General features: G+C 41.9%; 1 protein-coding gene across 1 annotated transcript; it reads left to right on the top strand.

Annotated features, from left to right (window-relative positions):
* The first annotated feature begins 748 nt into the window (after nucleotides 1-748).
* Nucleotides 749-17,880, top strand: LOC143299899 (MTRF1L release factor glutamine methyltransferase-like). The gene is made up of 9 exons (XM_076613402.1): nucleotides 749-1,308; nucleotides 1,913-1,995; nucleotides 3,345-3,438; nucleotides 4,871-4,990; nucleotides 6,762-6,882; nucleotides 7,743-7,845; nucleotides 10,326-10,421; nucleotides 14,529-14,642; nucleotides 15,896-17,880. Exons 1-9 carry the CDS (start codon nucleotides 937-939, stop codon nucleotides 15,948-15,950), a joined length of 1,158 nt encoding a protein of 385 aa, XP_076469517.1. The 5' UTR covers nucleotides 749-936; the 3' UTR covers nucleotides 15,951-17,880.
* The last annotated feature ends 1,559 nt before the right edge of the window (nucleotides 17,881-19,439 follow it).

The raw sequence follows: 19,439 nt of genomic DNA, 5'->3' as shown, positions 1-19,439 counted from the left end.
GGACTTTTGTCCTCCGCCTCCTTTCAATTATATCGGAAAACTGCATGAGTTGATCAGTAAATCTGTCCTGGGCTACTGAGGTCTTCAAATTCTCTCCTTCCCGAATTAGATATAGCTTGAAAGGTACAAACAAACACCCCCCCCCAAAAACAAACAAACAAAAACAACAACAACAAACAAACAAACAAAAAAACACAAAAACAAAAACAACAACAACAACCAAAAAAAACAACAAAAAACAAAAATAAAAACAACAAACAAACCAACGAAAAAACCCAACAACAACAACAACAACAACAAAACAACAACAAAAAAAACAAACAAACAACAACAACAACAAAAAAACAACAACAACCAAACCCAGGGCACCGTTTAGGTTTCCCCCGACAAACTGAAGAGATATACGTCCATACCAGTCTACTTCGCATCTCTTTCTCTTGCTGTACTCGTATTAGAGAGAGAGAGAGAGAAGAGCGGATCGATGCAGACAAGCTTGAACGTCTCAATGATGAAACAGGGAAGTATAGATGACAAAATCCACGAAAAAACATTATTATCCAGAAATGATTATAGCGCCCAGACCGGGGGGGGGGGGGGGGGGGGGGGGGGGGGGGGGGGAAGAAGAAGAAAAAGAAATGAAGAAAAGAAAAAGTAAAGGGAAGGAAAACAAAAACAAAAAAGGTGGTGGGGGTGGTCTCCTCTCCGCGCATGCGCTCTTCTTAGTTTTGTTTTGTTCACTTCCGTTTGAGAATGTAAATGACGCGGTTTTAAGTTCAGTGCAATTCTTCTTCTTCTTCCTTGGCAGCGACCACAATCAGCTAGTTGCTTATTCTGTCACTTAAATTCATTTGCTCAAGGAGGCATCACTACGTTCGGTCAAAGATTAAAGTTTAAAAGTTCAGGGGGCACACGCGGCAGAATCGGCCAGCCACCCAAATGTCACTGACACACCTTCATTCGTTCCGCACACCGTGTAATTGCAATCTATCAAAGCTTGCACGCAGCGTTGTGAATTTAACAGCCTCACGTTCCACGACGCTCTTCACACAGCCGGTCGCACGGAAAGAATCGAAACCATTCAGCTTGAGCGCGGGATCGCTTGCCGGCATAATTTGTCAGAGGCAGCTTTTACTACAGCAACGCCAGTGTCAGCCATTTGTCCGAGGCATGGCGGACCAGCAGAGCAGACAGATTAACACGGTGGAGAAAGTGTGTGCACAGTGGACCAAGACTATGGAGGAGAAAGGAGTGCGGGAGGCGAGTGTCGGCGTGGGTTACATCGTGGCCCATGTTCTCGGCAGAAAAACTGTACGTTTCTCACATATTATCATTATTATTACGGCCAGAGACGCCTGGCGTAAAGTTTTTAGACAGGGTGTTGTTTGTGTGTGTGTGTGTGTGTGTGTGTGTGTGTACGCATGTGTGCGTGCATGTGTGTGTGTGTAAGTTGACTAGCATTACTATAGTAGCTATTTCATTTAACAGGTTATTTAACTGATGGTTGTTTGTAATAATTTCTCAGATCATCTTATTTGTACCAGTCTTTTTTGTGTGTGTGTGTTTGTGATTTACCAATTTAAAAATGCAGGAAACATTGTGTGTCAGTATTTTTAGTATTAATCATTTTTCTTTTTTTTATATTAGTTTTTATTACACCTCACAGCTGAACATAATTTTGTGTTGCAGAAAATAACAACTGTTGTATTTAAAAAAAAATTATAGTTATGATTGAGATATGGAGGAAAACTTACAAGAAATTAGAAAACTGCATGACTTTCATAATTTTTTTCATGCAGGACGCTATCTCATAGCACAAAAGTTATGAGCTCACAAAATGCAGACATATGTCATGTATGATGAAGCCACTGTCATGGACGTTAATTCAGATGATAACCTGTCATGTCTCATGCAGATGCACGGCATCTCTGGATGGCAAGAACTGAGTCAACAGCAGATGGAGGAAGTGAATGCAATGTGTCAGCAGAGACTGACACAGTGAGTATTGGTTCCTTTTCTCTTCACTTTGTTTTCATGCCGACATGGAATCATGGTGATTGCTCAAGATGGCGCCGACCAATGGCGACACGGGGATAGCTGTGTTTGTGCATGATTTTCGATTTATGTTCATACCTTTTTATGTACTATCCCCTCCCAATATTCCTTGTGACCCCAGTACCCTTGGTAATAAAGACATATTCTATTCTGTTCTATTATGAGTAGGAATGAATGTATTGTGCTGGTATAAAAATTGAATCTTTTCATGTGCCTATATACCTAGTTCCTGAACTAATTGCCTGCCAAGTCTACCGGATGCATTCTGACCTATTAAGGATATCCCTTTTCTGCTAGCAATATGCTCTCCCAGATTCTAGAACCTCCTGGTATACTCAAATCTCAGCTTAAAAAAAACAAACAATGAATATAATACCATTTAATGGAGCCTCTACCTTACTTGTTTTGTTGGCAGTTTAACTTGGGAGTTTCAGGGAAGATATGTGTTCATCTTTACTTAAACTAGGCACCATAAATTTTGTCCTTCAAGTTGCCTTCATTGTATGCCCTGAAACTGTCAGTTTTTCTTCAGATTGAATGGGTGTCATAAAGTATTAAGAAGAATGCTTTCCTGAATAGGAAAATAAACATACTTACTACTTAGCTTTTGTTGTACACATAGTGTGACGGGTGCAATAGCTGAGTGGTTAAAGTGTTGGACTTTCAATCTGAGGGTCCTGGGTTCGAATCTCGGTAACGGCGCCTGGTGGGTAAAGGGTGGAGATTTTTCCAGTCTCCTAGGTCAACATATGCGCAGACCTGCTTGTGCCTGAACCCCCTTCGTGTGTATACGCAAGCAGAAGATCAGATACACACGTTAAAGATCGTGTAATCCATGTCAGTGTTTGGTGGGTTATGGAAACAAGAACATACCCACCCAGCATGCACACCCCTGAAAACGGAGTATGGCTGCCTACATGGTGGGGTAAAAAAACGGTCATACACATAAAAGCCCAGTCGTGTACATATGAGTGAATATGGGAGTTGCAGCCAACGAACCAAGAAGAAGAAGTACACATTGTGTTTTCTTGTAGTTTTAATTGCCTGCACATACACTCAAAACGCAATCATATAAACATATATAGGGAAACTGACCAGTAAAAATGAAATGCAGATGATTAAAAACAAACAAACTTATATTAATTGTACAGACATTTTAAAACTTTAAATCAATCTTCTAGAAATTTATTCCAAAGAACCTTATTTATCCAATGCATCAAATTGTGTGTGTGTGTGTGTGTGTGTGTGTGTGTGTGTGTGTGCGTATGCACATATGTTTATTTTGTGTGTAGTAAACCAGTGCAGTACATCCTGGGAACGTGGGACTTTTGTGACATCGAAGTGAAAGTGAAACCTCCAGTCTTCATTCCTCGCCCAGAAACGGAGGTACTTGTGTGTTTTTCATTTCGTTATTAGCTGTTTGCATGACAACTGACACAAGAAAGGGACTGAAATACAGCCGAAAAGAAGTAGCTATGGGTGTGTAAGGACAACATTGTGTAGATATGTGTGTGTGTGTGGGTGAGAGGGGGTTGTTGGGTGGGGGTGGTGGAACAGTGTACATGTTTATTAACATGTATTGTCTTTGTTGCTGTGTGCACATGTCAGATAATCAGTATAAGGACAGGCCTGGTCTTCCTTTTTAGGAAGTGTACCTTTTATTTACCTGTGCGCTAGCAGAATCGGTAGTGTAAGCAGCACTGACTTGAAGTTGTGTACCTTGTGAATGGAGAGTTAACGCTCTTTACTGTTTGTTAATCATTTCATCTCCGTGCCAAATTGTTTGTTCATTTCCATGTATTTTATAAGTTCATAATTTAGAATCTGGGGTCATGTGTTCAGTTTTAAAGTGAGAGAACAATATACATTGTTATTGGTCTTTATTCAGTGCTGATATTATTTGCATCATTTTGGTCTGTGTGGTGACATATTTTTCATATTTACCAAGACATCAGTACACATGTGTAAAACAGACCTGTTCCTCTTGGCATATTGTATGTGGCAACATATCTAGTCCTTCACCAGTTTACACAAAAGTGATTAATACACATGTATATAAGTATACTGTAGGTATACAACATACAATAATATTCGTATTTGTATTTTGTATTTGTATTTCTTTTTATCACAACAGATTTCTCTGTGTTAAATGTGGGCTGCTCTCCCCAGGGACAGCGCGTCGCTACACTACAGCGCCACCCATTTATTTCGTATTTTTTCCTGCGAGCAGTTTTATTTGTTTTTCCTATCAAAGTGGATTTTTCTACAGAATTTTTCCAGGAACAAGCCCTTTTGTTGCCGTGGGTTCTTTTACATGCGCTAAGTGCATGCTGCACACGGGACCTTGTTTTACTGTCTCATCCAAATGACTAGCGTCCAGACCACCTCTCAAGGTCTAGTGGAGGTGGAGAAAATATCGGCAGCTGAGCTGTGATTCGAACCAACGCACTCAGATTCTCTCGCTTCCTAGGCGGACGCGTTACCTCTAGGCCATCACTCCACATTCGGATGAAAGCTAAAAAACACCAAATAGAACAGGGAGTCTAGTGCAGTCTTCAGTTTGATTTCTGTCCTCTATTGTTTTTGCCAATGAATGGACAGTTCGGAATATTCATGTACAGCCTGAAGGGCTGTGACTCTCAGACTTGGGAGGCAAGACTGCACTGGCTCTAAGTGCTGCAGCCTTGAGGAACTAGTTGGCCCCTTCTGATGGTGACAGTTGGACACGGTTGACTGTCATTCCCCTTTCCATGCTCTGTGTGCCATGTGTCATGTTGATCATATAGACTAATATGTTGTTGTTATACGTGTTACGCAGGGGTTGGTGGCGCTGGCCATCCAAATGGTGGAGAGCAAAAATCTACATACTGGACGCTTCTTGGACTTTTGTTGTGGTTCAGGGGCCATCAGCCTGTCACTGCTGCATAAGTTTCCACAGGTAGGATGCTTTATTTCTTTTATGTAATTAAGATATATATATATATAATGGAAAAAAAGGTGTAATAGTTCAGCTTTAGTTTATCCAGTGTGTTCAGACTTGACCAGTTCTTTACAAGGATTGACTGCAGTTTGAACCAGGTAATGCAGCTGGGAAAAGCACTTAGATTATTATATTTTTTTTTTTACATATAGTATTATTGACTCACTTGTGTAAACAAAGTGAGTCTATGTTTTAACCCGGTGTTCGGTTGTGTGTGTGTGTGTGTGTGTGTGTGTGTGTGTGTGTGTCCGTGGTAAACTTTAACATTGACATTTTCTCTGCAACTACTTTGTCAGTTGACACCAAATTTGGCATAAAAATAGGAAAAATCCAGTTCTTTCCAGTCATCTTGTTTAAAACAATATTGCGCTTCTGGGATTGGCACAAAAAAATAAAGAATGAAGCCTAATTGTATGCAAACTGCATTTACTGTTATATTTATATTTTTTGTATTCTCTAAACTTGGCACTTTGATCTGATATTCTGACCCAACAGCTAGAGCAGTCATTATTATCATTTTTTGTTCAAACAGGAACTTCTTTTGCTAAGCATGGAATTTTTATTTATTTTGCAAACGTTTTGGTTCAGATAGTAAAAAGGGGAAATTACTCTGTAATGCTAGTGGAGTTAATTTGCTTTAAACTGATCTTTCTCATCTTAAACATTACATTTTGAAACAAGAGAGGCAAGGCCTTCAAGACTCACTTGTGATGCACTTTAAAAAAAAAATCCAAGCTTTTTATGTATTGAGTATAATTTCAAAATGTAATGTTTAAGATGAGAAAGATCAGTTTAAAGCAAACTAAGTTCCCCAGCAGAGTAATTTCCCTTGTTCTGCTATCTTCACCAAAACGTTTGCAATAAATAAAACTTCCATGCTTAGCAAAAGAAGTTCCTGTTTGAACAAAAAATGATAATAATGACAGATCCTTTGTTGGGTCGAATATCAGATCAAAGTGCCAAGTTTAGAGAATACAAAAAATATAAATATAACAGTAAATGCATTATACTCAATACATAATAACTTGGATTTTTTAAAAAGTGTATCACAAGTGAGTCTTGAAGGCCTTGCCTTTCTTGTTTGAACTGTGTTGTGTGGTGATTATACAATTCAGTAGAATTTACTTTCATCCGAATCAAATAAAATAGTGTTTACTGACATTTTGGTGCCTGGCCAGAATTCTGGTGTTGGGATTTGATTCCGTGCACTCCTTCTTTCTTCTTCTTCTTCTGCGTTTGTCGGCTGCAACTCCCACGTTCACTTGTATGCACACGAGTGGGCTTTTACGTGTATGACCGTTTTTACCCCGCTGTGTAGGCAGCCATACTCTGTTTTCGGGGGTGTGCATGCTGGGTATGTTCTTGTTTCCATAACCCACCGAATGCTGACATGGATTACAGGATCTTTAACGTGCGTATTTGATCTTCTGCTTGCATATACACACGAAGGGGGTTCAGGCACTAGCAGGTCTGCACATATGTTGACCTGGGAGATCGTAAAAATCTCCACCCTTTACCCACCAGGCGCCATCACTGTGATTCGAACCCGGGACCCTCAGATTGACAGTCCAACGCTTTAACCACTCGGCTATTGCGCCCGTTGCGTGCACTCCGATTCTCTCCCTTCCTGGGCGTACGTGCTACCACCAGGCCGATGACGCTCCACAAAAGATACAAAACCGTCAATCAGAGTAAGCGTGTCTCATTATGTCGATGAACTGTGTGACAGGCACATGCTGTGGCTGTGGACATTTCACCAGAGGCCTGCGGCCTTTCGGAGGAGAATGCCCAGCGACTGGGGCTGTCGGACAGGATCACGGTCGTGCAGGGGGATCTGACCGACTCCGCAGGTGTCTTGTTTTGCGAGTGTTTTGCACAAACAACTTGTGTGTGTTTTGTTGTGTGTCGTTATTTGTGGTGTTTTTGACAGTGTCTTGTCTATCCATCGGTTTATCTCTGTTGTTGTTGCGATGGTGGTGTTGGTGTTGGTGGTGGTTGTTGTGGTTGTTGTGTGTGTGGGTGTGTGTGTGTATGGGTTTGTGTGGGGGGGTGGGGGTGGGGGTGGGACGTGTGTGTGGGTGTGTGGGGGTAGGGGGGACGTGTGTGTGGGGGTGTGGGTGTGTGTGTGTAGGGGGGTGGGGTGGGTGTGTGTGTGTTGGGGTGTGGGTGGGTGTGTGTGTGTGGGGTGGGGGTGGTAGGGTGTGTGTGTGCTGGCTATGTTTGTGTTAGCATATCTCACTAAACATCTGCTGCACTATCAGGTCTGCAGGACCTGGGAGACTGGAAACATCTCCACTCTTAATCCCTCAGGCTTTTGATACAGGGATCAAACCCAGGACCTTCAGACTGACCGTCCAAGGCTCCTAACATCCAACATGTCAAACCCAGATCCTGCTTGTGTTCATGACAGCACAGAATTGAACCATTACAGTGCAAGAATTTCTGAATACAAAACAGTGAAGTAGTGACCCACACATCTAAAAGGACTGAGGATCTAACTCCCCCCCCAAAATTGCAGAGGGATTTTGAGAGTGTGGTTCACAATTATCAAGTTTGGCGCTACACTTTAGCAATGCACTCTCCCGGGCGAGAGCAGTCTGAATTTCACTTAGAGAAATCTGTTGTGACAAAAGATTTATATAATAATAATAATATCAATTTTCAGTCGTCATTAACATGTGTGAGATAACGTAGGGCTGGCTGTCCACAGTGCAGGAGAGACTGAAGGCTGCGGCGCCCTTTGACCTCCTGGTCAGCAACCCCCCCTACGTTCGCACCCACGAGATGCCCTCCATGGACCCAGACATTGTACTGTAAGGAGGGTGGTGGGAGTGTGTGCCGGGCTTGTTAACAATAGAATGTGTGGTAATAGGCATGATGTGCGGTCCCACTTTCATCAGATTTTCATCGGGGTTCCCTGGTCACCGTGTGCTGCGTGTGCATATCCATTTCCTTTTTTTTTTTTAAATTTTACCCCAGGTCAGCGAAAGGGTAAAATTTCATTGTGGAAGTCGCTGTTCTGACGAAAGGATTTTGAACATTTTCGGTGACTATTTTTTGGCAAGTTTACACGGTATATTTGGTTTTATAATCACACCCATCATTTGCTTTAGTCTTCGATGTTTAGTTTGAGCGTGTTTCTTGCCCATGTGTCTGCCATTACGTATTCGAACTGATCCACTTATAAACTCGGATGAAAAGTTGTCCGAACAAAAGCAGCGCACACCCAGAGAAGCCGGTCACGGTGGTGGGCTGTGCATGTCGTCATATGGCCTGCTTCTCGCTCAGCAAGTGACGAAAAGTACACGATAAAAATCGGGTTGCACACCCTCCCTGATATTAATATGATAATGTGGAGATAATGAAGGACTGACTGTCCACAGTGCAGGAGAGACTGAAGGCTGCAGTGCCCTTTGACCTCCTGGTCAGCAACCCCCCCTTACGTTCGCACCCACGAGATGCCCTCCATGGACCCAGACATTGTACTGTAAGGAGGGTGCTGGGAGTGTGTGCCAGGCTTGTTAACAATGGAATGAGTGGTAATAGGCATGATGTGCAGGCCCGCTTTCGTCAGATTTTAATTGGGGTTCCCTGGTCATTTTTAGCAAGAACCGCGTGCTGCGTGCGCATATCCATTTCCTTTTTTTTTTTTTTTTTTTTTTTACCCCAGGTCAGCAAAAGGGTAAAATTTCATTGTGGAAGTCGCTGTTCTGATGAAAGGATTTTGAACATTTTCGGTGACTATTTTTTGGCAGGTTTACATGGTATATTTGGTTTTATAATCACACCCATCATTTGCTTTAGTCTTCGATGTTTAGTTTGAGCGTGTTTCTTGCCCATGTGTCTGCCATTACGTATTCAAACTGATCCACTCATAAACTCGGTCAAAAAGTTGTCCGAACAAAAGCAGCGCACACCCAGAGAAGCCGGTCACGGTGGTGGGCTGTGCATGTCATCATATGACCTGCTTCTCGCTCGGCGAGTGACAAAAAGCACACGATAAAAATCGGGCTACACACCCTCCATGATATTAATATGATAATGTGGAGATAATGAAGGACTGACTGTCCACAGCGCAGGAGAGACTGAAGGCTGCAGCGCCCTTTGACCTCCTGGTCAGCAACCCCCCCCCAACATGTGCACCCACGAGCTGTCCTCCATGGACCCAGACACTCTGCTGTAAGGAAGGGGCTGGGAGTGTGTGCCGCACTTATTTCAGTATCATGGAATGCGTGCTGAACTTGTTTATGGTAATGATGGAATGTGTGCCGCACTTATTTCAGTATCATGGAATGCGTGCTGGACTTGTTACAGGAACGATAGAATGTGTTCCTGACTTGTTACAGGAACGATAGAATGTGTTCCGGACTTGTTACAGTAACGATGGAATGTGTTCTGGACTTGTTTCATTAATGTTGGAATGTGTTCTGGACTTGTTTCAGTAATGTTGGAATGTGTTCCGGACTTGTTTCAGTAATGTTGGAATGTGTGCTGGACTTGTAACAGCAACGATTGAATGTGTGCTGGACTTGTTACAGCAACGATTGAATGTGTGCTGGACTTGTTACAGCAACGATGGAATGTGTGCTGGACTTGTTACAGTAACGATGGAATGCGTGCTGGACTTGTTACAGTAATGATGGAATGTGTGCTGGACTTGTTACAGGGGGTGAAGAGGGAGTGTTGATAGTGCAGATGTACTCTACAGGTATGAAGACCTGAGAGCTATGAACGGAAGGAATGTTGATAGTGCAGTGTGTACTCTACAGGTATGAAGACCTGAGAGCTATGAACGGGGGTGAGGAAGGAGTGTTGATTGTGCAGATGTACTCTACAGGTATGAAGTGATAGTGCAGATGTCCTCTACTCTACAGGTATGAAGACTTGAGAGCTATGAACGGAAGTGACGAAGGAGTGTTGATAGTGCAGTGTGTACTCTACAGGTATGAAGCGATAGTGCAGATGTCCTCTACTCTACAAGAATAAAGACCTGAGAGCTATGAATGGAAGTGACGAAGGAGTGTTGATAGTGCAGTGTGTACTCTACAGGTATGAAGTGATAGTGCAGATGTCCTCTACTCTACAGGTATGAAGACCTGAGAGCTATGAACGGAAGTGAGGAAGGAGTGTTGATTGTGCAGTGTGTACTCTACAGGTATGAAGTGATATTGCAGATGTCCTCTACTCTACAGGTATGAAGACCTGAGAGCTATGAACGGAAGTGACGAAGGAGTGTTGATAGTGCAGTGTGTATTCTACAGGTATGAAGTGATAGTGCAGATGTCCTCTACAGGTATGAAGACCTGAGAGCTATGAACGGGGGTGAGGAGGGAGTGGACATCCACACAGACATCCTGCTCCAGGCCCCAGACCTGCTCCACGCCGACAGGTGAGAACTGACGTCTGGACACTCTTTTCACCCGTGTCCCTCTCTCTTCTCTCCTTCCAAAAAACCTGTCCTTCAACTTTTGTTTGTGTCAGTGCGCAAGGGCCTTGTCTGACTGGTGGGTTTTTTTTGTTTGGTTTTTTTTGTTTTGTTTTTTAGCACACTGCTGAGAATGAGCCCATTGAGGGCCTTCCACATTTCTGGGAATTAACCCCTTCAGGGCCTTTAGACTTTATTGGAAATGAACCCACTGAGGGCCTCACTAAGTACTAACTTGCTTCTTACATGCTGTCAAGAAGGAACCCTTAGGAGGCCTCGCAAAGGCCTTAGACTTTCTTGGAAATGAACCCACTGAGGGCCTCACTAAGTACTAACTTGCTTCTTACATGCTCTCCAGAAGGAACCCTTAGGAGGCCTCACTAAGTAATGAACAGCTTCTAACGCACTGGTGGGAATGAATCCACTGAAAAAAAAACGGTCATACACGTAAAAGCCCACTTGTGTGCATACGAGTGAACGCAGAAGAAGAAGAAGAAGAAGAGGATCAGTGAATGGAAGATGTAGCATGGCCATTTCTTGTTGGCACGGAACATGGGTGCAGCCCCAATGTACTGTGGACCGGTGAGGCTTGTCAACAACAGCTTTCCCCCCAAGTACTTGTGTGTATTTTATTTCATTTCTTCTTCTTCTGCGTTCGTGGGCTGCAACTCCCACGTTCACTCGCATGTACACGAGTGGGCTTTTACGTGCATGACCGTTTTTACCCCGCCATGTAGGCAGCCATACTCCGCTTTCGGGGGTGTGCATGCTGGGTATGTTCTTGTTTCCATAACCCACCGAATGCTGACATGGATTACAGGATCTTTAACGTGCTTATTTGATCTTCTGCATGCATTTACACACGAAGGGGGTTCAGGCACTAGCAGGTCTGCACATATGTTGACCTGGGAGATCGTAAAAATCCCCACCCTTTACCCACCAGGCGCCGTCACCATGATTCGAACCCGGGACCCTCAGATTGAAAGTCCAACGCTTTAACCACTCAGCTATTGCGCCAGTCAGTATTTCATTTCAATCATTTGCCGTCTATGGTATCTTTCATTTCATTATATTTCATTGTATTCACTGACTTACAACAGAAAGCTTGTTATAGTATCTTTCACCCCCAAAAACAGAGTATGGCTGCCTACATGGCAGGGTTAAAAATGATCATACTTGTCAAAACCCACTCATGCACATACGAATGAATGTGGGAGTTGCAGCCCACAAACGAAGAAGAAGAAGAAGAAGAAGAAGAAGAATAGTATCTTTCATTGTATTGTATTTTGATGTATTATTTTACAACAGATGTTTGTCAGTGTACTTGTGGGCATTTTATTTCACTTCCATCACTTTGTCTTCTGCAGCATCTTTCATTTTTTTACTCACTTGTGTAAAGAAAGTGAGTCTATGTTTTAACCCGGTGTTCAGTTGTCTGTGTGTGTGTGTGCGTGTGTGTGTGTGTCCGTGTGTCTGTGGTAAACTTTAACATTGACATTTTCTCTGCAAATACTTTGTCAGTTGACACCAAATTAGGCATAAAAATAGGAAAAATTCAGTTCTTTCCAGTCATCTTGTTTAAAACAATATTGCACCTCTGGGATGGGCACAAAAAAATTAAAAAAAGAAGCCTACTTATATGCAAACTGCATTTACTGTTATATTTATATTTTTTGTATTCTGTAAACTTGGCACTTTGACCTCTTATTCTGACACAACAACAAGAGGAGTCATTATTATCATTTTTTGTTCAAACAGGAACTTCTTTTGCTAAGCATGGAATTTTTATTTATTTTGCAAACGTTTTGGTGCAGATAGTAAAGAAGGAAAATTACTCTGTAATTAACGCTAGGGGACTTAATTTATCACAAGTGAGTCTTGAAGGCCTTGCCTCTCTTGTTTATCATATGTTGATGTATTGATGTGTTTTTGTCCACTTTGTTTAGAATGCAAGGCATCGGCATCTCGATGCCCACAGATTCCCCTGAACAGCAGCAGGGGAAGATACTGAAGAAAGGCTGGTCACCAGACTGCCTGGACACTTTGTATTTTCCTTGCTTTTTTTTGTGTTTTTTGTTTTTTGTTGTTGTTTTGTTGTTGTTTTTTGCTGACACATCATCTGCAGCATTTCAGTGTCTCACTCCTGTGTGTGTGTGTGTGAGTTATTGGACACATGAAACATCACACAGGTGGCAGTGGTTCACCTTGTGTTTTCATTGACATCGTGTTTTATCACTTGGATCACCTAGCTGTTTTCAGTGACATCGTGTTTTATCATTTCGGATCACCTTGCTGTTTTCAGTGACATCGTGTGTTATCATTTGGATCACCTTGCTGTTTTCAGTGACATCGTGTGTTATCATTTTGGATCACCTTGTGTTTTCATTGACATCGTGTTTTATCACTTGGATCACCTAGCTGTTTTCAGTGACATCGTGTTTTATCATTTCGGATCACCTTGCTGTTTTCAGTGACATCGTGTGTTATCATTTGGATCACCTAGCTGTTTTCAGTGACATTGTGTGTTATCATTTGGATCACCTAGCTGTTTTCAGTGACATTGTGTGTTATCATTTGGATCACCTAGCTGTTTTCAGTGACATCGTGTTTTATCATTTGGATCACCTAGCTGTTTTCAGTGACATCGTGTTTTATCATTTGGATCACCTTGCTGTTTTCAGTGACATTGTGTTTTATCATTTGGATCACCTAGCTGTTTTCACTGACATCATGTTTTATCACTTCGATCACCTTGCTGTTTTCAGTGACATCGTGTTTTATCACTTGGATCACCTTGCTGTTTTCAGTGACATCGTGTGTTATCACTTGGATCACCTTGCTGTTTTCAGTGACATCGTGTTTTATCACTTGGATCACCTTGCTGTTTTCAGTGACATCGTGTGTTATCATTTGGATCACCTAGCTGTTTTCAGTGACATCATGTTTTATCATTTTGGATCACCTTGCTGTTTTCAGAGGCATCATGTTGTATCATTTTGGATCACCTTGCTGTTTTCAGTGACATCATGTTGTATCATTTTGGATCACCTTGCTGTTTTCAGTGACATCATGTTGTATCATTTTGGATCACCTTGCTGTTTTCAGTGACATCATGTTTTATCACTTGGATCACCTTGCTGTTTTCAGTGACATCGTGTTTTATCACTTGGATCACCTTGCTGTTTTCAGTGACATCATGTGTTATCATTTGGATGACCTTGCTGTTTTCAGTGACATCATGTTTTATCATTTGGATCACCTTGCTGTTTTCAGTGACATCGTGTGTTATCATTTGGATGACCTTGCTGTTTTCAGTGACATCATGTTTTATCATTTGGATCACCTTGCTGTTTTCAGTGACATCATGTTTTACCATTTGGATGACCTTGCTGTTTTCAGTGACATCGTGTTTTACCATTTGGATCACCTAGCTGTTTTCAGTGACATCGTGTTTTATCATTTGGATCACCTAGCTGTTTTCAGTGACATCGTGTTTTACCATTTGGATCACCTAGCTGTTTTCAGTGACATCGTGTTTTACCATTTGGATCACCTAGCTGTTTTCAGTGACATCGTGTGTTATCATGTGGATCACCTTGCTGTTTTCAGTGACATCGTGTGTTATCATGTGGATCACCTTGCTGTTTTCAGTGACATCGTGTTTTACCATTTGGATCACCTAGCTGTTTTCAGTGACATCGTGTTTTACCATTTGGATCACCTAGCTGTTTTCAGTGACATCGTGTGTTATCATGTGGATCACCTTGCTGTTTTCAGTGACATCGTGTGTTATCATGTGGATCACCTTGCTGTTTTCAGTGACATCGTGTGTTATCATGTGGATCACCTTGCAGTTTTCAGTGACATCGTGTGTTATCATGTGGATCACCTTGCTGTTTTCAGTGACATCGTGTTTTATCATGTGAATCACCTAGCTGTTTTCAGTGACATTGTGTTTTATCATTTGGATCACCTTGCTGTTTTCAGTGACATCGTGTTTTATCATTTGGATCACCTAGCTGTTTTCAGTGACATTGTGTTTTATCATTTGGATCACCTTGCTGTTTTCAGTGACATTGTACTTGAGATTCAGTCAGGCCAGCCCAAGCTGATTGAGGACAGGGTGAAGGCCATGAGTCCCCGCAGACTGCAGTTCCTGGCGACTCACCTCGACCACCATCACAAGTGAGGGCCTGGGCTGGGGGATTTTAAAATTTATTTCAATTAGACATGCTTAGCCGTGACCCACTAGTACAGACTCCGACAGGGGTCTGATTCCTGTCCTGTGCAAACTACTACCCGCTTATGCGGAGAAAACGAAAGTAGCTACGGCCGATAACCTTTTGTAGTAGGTGACCTCCCCATTGCATCCCTGACTAGCGCCCTCTTTTTCCGGCAGCCATCTTGACTCCTGTTCCTGTGCTCTGCATACGGCTAGTAAGTAGGTTACTTAAACGTAATTTTAGGAAGAAAATTTCCTATCATCATCATTAGTATTATTTGGTTGTTGTTGTTTTTTGTAGCTTTTTACAATCTCCCTTGAGAACTGGACACAGTAGTTTCAGTTTCAGTTTCTGAAAGAGGCATAACTGAGTTTGGTCCAATTCAAGATTCAAAGATATTTAATCCTTTTGCCCCTTTCGGGGTTTGGAGGATATGATAACAGTACATACTCATTGAATCACAACTGTAATCCATGTACACTACACCACATCAGCTAAGCAGATCAATGTCCCACCAGCGTCATAAGCAAACGTGCTTGGTCAAGCCTTGAGTGCTTGCATATGTATATTTGTGTGTCACCTTGCCGTCACCTTGATTCGAACCTGGGATCCTCAGATTGACAATCCAACGCTTTAACCACTCGGCTATTGCGCCCGTCATAACCCAATGACATTTTATACTGTAGATCTTTCACCCCCAAGACCATCTTTGTGCATGTGTATGCATCAATGTGTGTGTGTGTGTGTGTGTGTGTGTGAGTGTGTGTGTGAGTGCGTGAGCATGTATGTGATGCTTATTAACATTCAAGTCAACATATCAACATTAGCAATTACCTGAACACACCCATATAAGGTAGTATTTAGAACACTTTCCCCTTGTGGTTGACTGCCAATGACGTTAAGTTTTGGGGCATTCATAAATCTTTTTTTTTCTTTTTTTTTTATGGTGTCAGATGTATGAATCAAGAATTATTTTATTTATTTGTTGACTATCAATGATGGTAATTTTATAGGCATTTTATGAATCATTTTGCAATTAGTTTTGATGGTTTCAGATGTATGTATTTATGCTTGTCTGCTTGTTTATAGACACTACAAAACAAATTAAAAAAAAAATTTTAAAAACCCCACATGATTTTTATGGCATGATTTGGATATTGTTCTCAGTGATGACCATGTTTACAGAGAACTGAATGCAGGTGCCTGTGGTTGCAGGGAGAGGTTCTGTCACTTACGCACTGTGGACAGTCAGCAGTCTGAACAGCACTGATGGCAGTTAGTGTTGAAAAGAAGAACCATCAGACAGCATTGATGGCAGTTAGTGTTGAAAAGAAGAACTGTCAGACAGCATTGATGGCAGTTAGTGTTGAAAAGAAGAACCGTCAGACAGCATTGATGGCAGTTAGTGTTGAAAAGAACCGTCAGACAGCATTGATGGCAGTTAGTGTTGAAAAGAAGAACCGTCAGACAGCATTGATGGCAGTTAGTGTTGAAAAGAAGAACCATCAGACAGCATTGATGGCAGTTGGTGTTGAAAAGAACCGTCAGACAGCATTGATGGCTGTTAGTGTTGAAAAGAACTGTCAGACAGCATTGATGGCTGTTAGTGTTGAAAAGAACCGCCAGACAGCATTGATGGCAGTTAGTGTTGAAAAGAAGAACCGTCAGACAGCATTGATGGCAGTTAGTGTTGAAAAGAAGAACCGTCAGACAGCATTGATGGCAGTTAGTGTTGAAAAGAAGAACCGTGAGACAGCATTGATGGCTGTTAGTGTTGAAAAGAAGAACCGTGAGACAGCATTGATGGCAGTTAGTGTTGAAAAGAAGAACCATCAGACAGCATTGATGGCAGTTAGTGTTGAAAAGAAGAACCGTGAGACAGCATTGATGGCTGTTAGTGTTGAAAAGAAGAACCGTGAGACAGCATTGATGGCTGTTAGTGTTGAAAAGAAGAACCGTGAGACAGCATTGATGGCTGTTAGTGTTGAAAAGAAGAACCGTGAGACAGCATTGATGGCAGTTAGTGTTGAAAAGAAGAACCATCAGACAGCATTGATGGCAGTTAGTGTTGAAAAGAACTGTCAGACAGCATTGATGGCAGTTAGTATTGAAAAGAACCGTCAGACAGCATTGATGGCAGTTAGTGTTGAAAGGAAGAACCGTCAGACAGCATTGATGACAGTTAGTGTTGAAAAGAAGAACCGTCAGACAGCATTGATGGCAGTTAGTGTTGAAAAGAACCGCCAGACAGCATTGATGGCAGTTAGTGTTGAAAAGAAGAACTGTCAGACAGCACTGATGGCAGTTAGTGTTGAAAAGAAGAACCGTCAGACAGCATTGATGGCAGTTAGTGTTGAAAAGAAGAACCGTCAGACAGCATTGATGGCAGTTAGTGTTGAAAAGAAGAACCGTCAGACAGCATTGATGGCAGTTAGTGTTGAAAAGAACCACCAGACAGCATTGATGGCAGTTAGTGTTGAAAAGAAGAACCGTCAGACAGCATTGATGGCAGTTAGTGTTGAAAAGAAGAACCGTCAGACAGCACTGATGGCAGTTAGTGTTGAAAAGAAGAACCGTCAGACAGCATTGATGGCAGTTGGTGTTGAAAGGAAGAACAGTTAGTGTTGAAAAGAATGACCATCACTGATCAGGCAGCACTGACATCAATCAGTGAAATAAAGAAGAACCGTCAGACATCACATGTGTCAGTAGGACTGAATGACCACAGTGAAAAAAAAAAAAAAACACAACAGGAAAAATCAGATAGTATGGCAGCATGATAAGATCTGATGGGCCCTCATCTAAGTCCATCCCTTAGGGGAACAGTGCAGGGGTAAAGGAGACGAACGAGGCAGACTGCGAAAGAAGTGGGGCAGACAACATTACTGAGTGGACAGAGAGGAGCTCTGCTGAAACTCGGGCCCTATCGCATGACCGCCAGAAGTGGAGACAGTTCGTGAGGCTTTCAGCAGTGCAGACCCTACTCTGGTGTTTTGATATTCTGTCTTGCTGAATGCTTTTAAGCCTGCTCTGAAAACACATCTTTTCCGACAACAGTCATTTTCCATTGCTGGTCTTGGCGTGGTCAGGTCACAAATGCATGATTTATTGTTGGGAAGCCGTTTGCCAGTTGTTTGTGGCGGGGTGCTCGCGAGTGTCTTGCGCATGCATGAGTGTGTGTGTTGCAGGGATGTGTTTTCGAGAGGGCGTCATGGGTGGGTGGGTGGTTTCTGATGTTCAATTGTGCCAGTGTATTCTGGCTAGTATGTGTTTGTGTGTGTGTGTGTGTGTGTGTGTGTGTGTGTGTGTGTGAGGGGAGGGTATGAAGGGGATGGGGGGGAGGAGGGGGAGGGGGAAATGAAATGTAAAGCACTTTGAGCAGTATTTCTGGAAAAAAAAAAAAAAAATCGCAATACAAATGTACATTTAAAAAAAAAAAAAATTTAACCCCCCAAAACAGAGTATGGCTGCCTACATGGTGGGGTAAAAAATGGTCATACACGTAAAAGCCCAATCGTGTACATACAAGTGAACAAGGGAGTTGCAGCCCACGAACAAAGAAGAAGATTATCTTTTTATTATTATTATTTTCATTACTATTATTAAAGTTGTATTTCTTGATACTGTTCTTTATTGCTTGAACACAACCATGGTGTGTGAGAAAACCTGTCTGAATTACATAATTTTTTTTTCTTAAAATCTCCGTAGGTCAGTAAAACCCTGTTAGTATCTAAAAAGATGAGTTATAGATTGTACTATCTGGCTAACCCATCTCCTGTACATGATAGGTTTATTTGCAACTTTGGTATTTTCATTACTGAAGATTAGTTCCAAAGTTAATTCTGTAGCATTTGTCAAAATACATCAGACCAAAAGCGATTTTCTGCCATTCTGTGTGATTTTGGGGGGTAAACATAGTCCATATAGTTCATTAATGCCTTGCTTTGATGATGCTATATTTACATATATCAGAGGTTTTCAATTTCTGGACCTATGGCAGTTTTAGTCTTTACATTTAGGTCTGGCAAAACTATTCCTCCATTATTTACGTTTTTATTAACAGTTTCTCTGCCCATTTTGTCCTGTTTACTGTGACATATGAATTTAAAACGAAGAATTTGCAACTTTCTCACGGAATTGTCAGGTTGATTTGGAAGGAGCGTCCACAAAAAAATGAACAATTATTGATGATCTAAACGATTTCAAAACTGAGATTTTTTCCCAGTGGAGTTATCAACCCCTTTTCTCCAAATCCTGCATAAAATCCTAGTTTTTGAGATTATGCTTTTAATCATTTATTCTTTTTAATCATAACGTAGGTCTTCACAATAAGTTTAGTCAGCTAAGAACCACACCACAAGGATCTTAAAACCAAAACCCAGTCCATCTTTATATGGGGTAAGCATTTGATCTTTTAATGTCTCACAGCTTTAAGCAGATGGCTTGTGTTTCCTTTGTTTTCATTAATCAACCAGATTTACTTGTATTCACACATAAACCAGACTTGCTGTCAAACAAGTTGACTGTGTTTATTGCTTATTGTCCGAAAGAGACTGTATCACCTACAGACATGGTTTGGGTACCGGGTGTCTTCTGCAAACTGATCGGATTGATGCTCAACGTTAAGCGCATCAATGCCTTTGATGTGGTCTTTTTCCTTTATCGTAATTTCCAAGAATTTCAACACCAAGTCAAAAAAGAGTAAGGTCACCTTGTCTGGACCCTCTTTCGATGAAGAACCATGGGGAAGCCTGACCAT

Source organism: Babylonia areolata, chromosome 25 (assembly GCF_041734735.1).
Source record: "Babylonia areolata isolate BAREFJ2019XMU chromosome 25, ASM4173473v1, whole genome shotgun sequence".
Taxonomy (NCBI): domain Eukaryota; kingdom Metazoa; phylum Mollusca; class Gastropoda; order Neogastropoda; family Buccinidae; genus Babylonia; species Babylonia areolata.
Note: the sequence above shows the minus strand (reverse complement) of the source record. Positions and strands in the feature narration are given on the sequence as shown.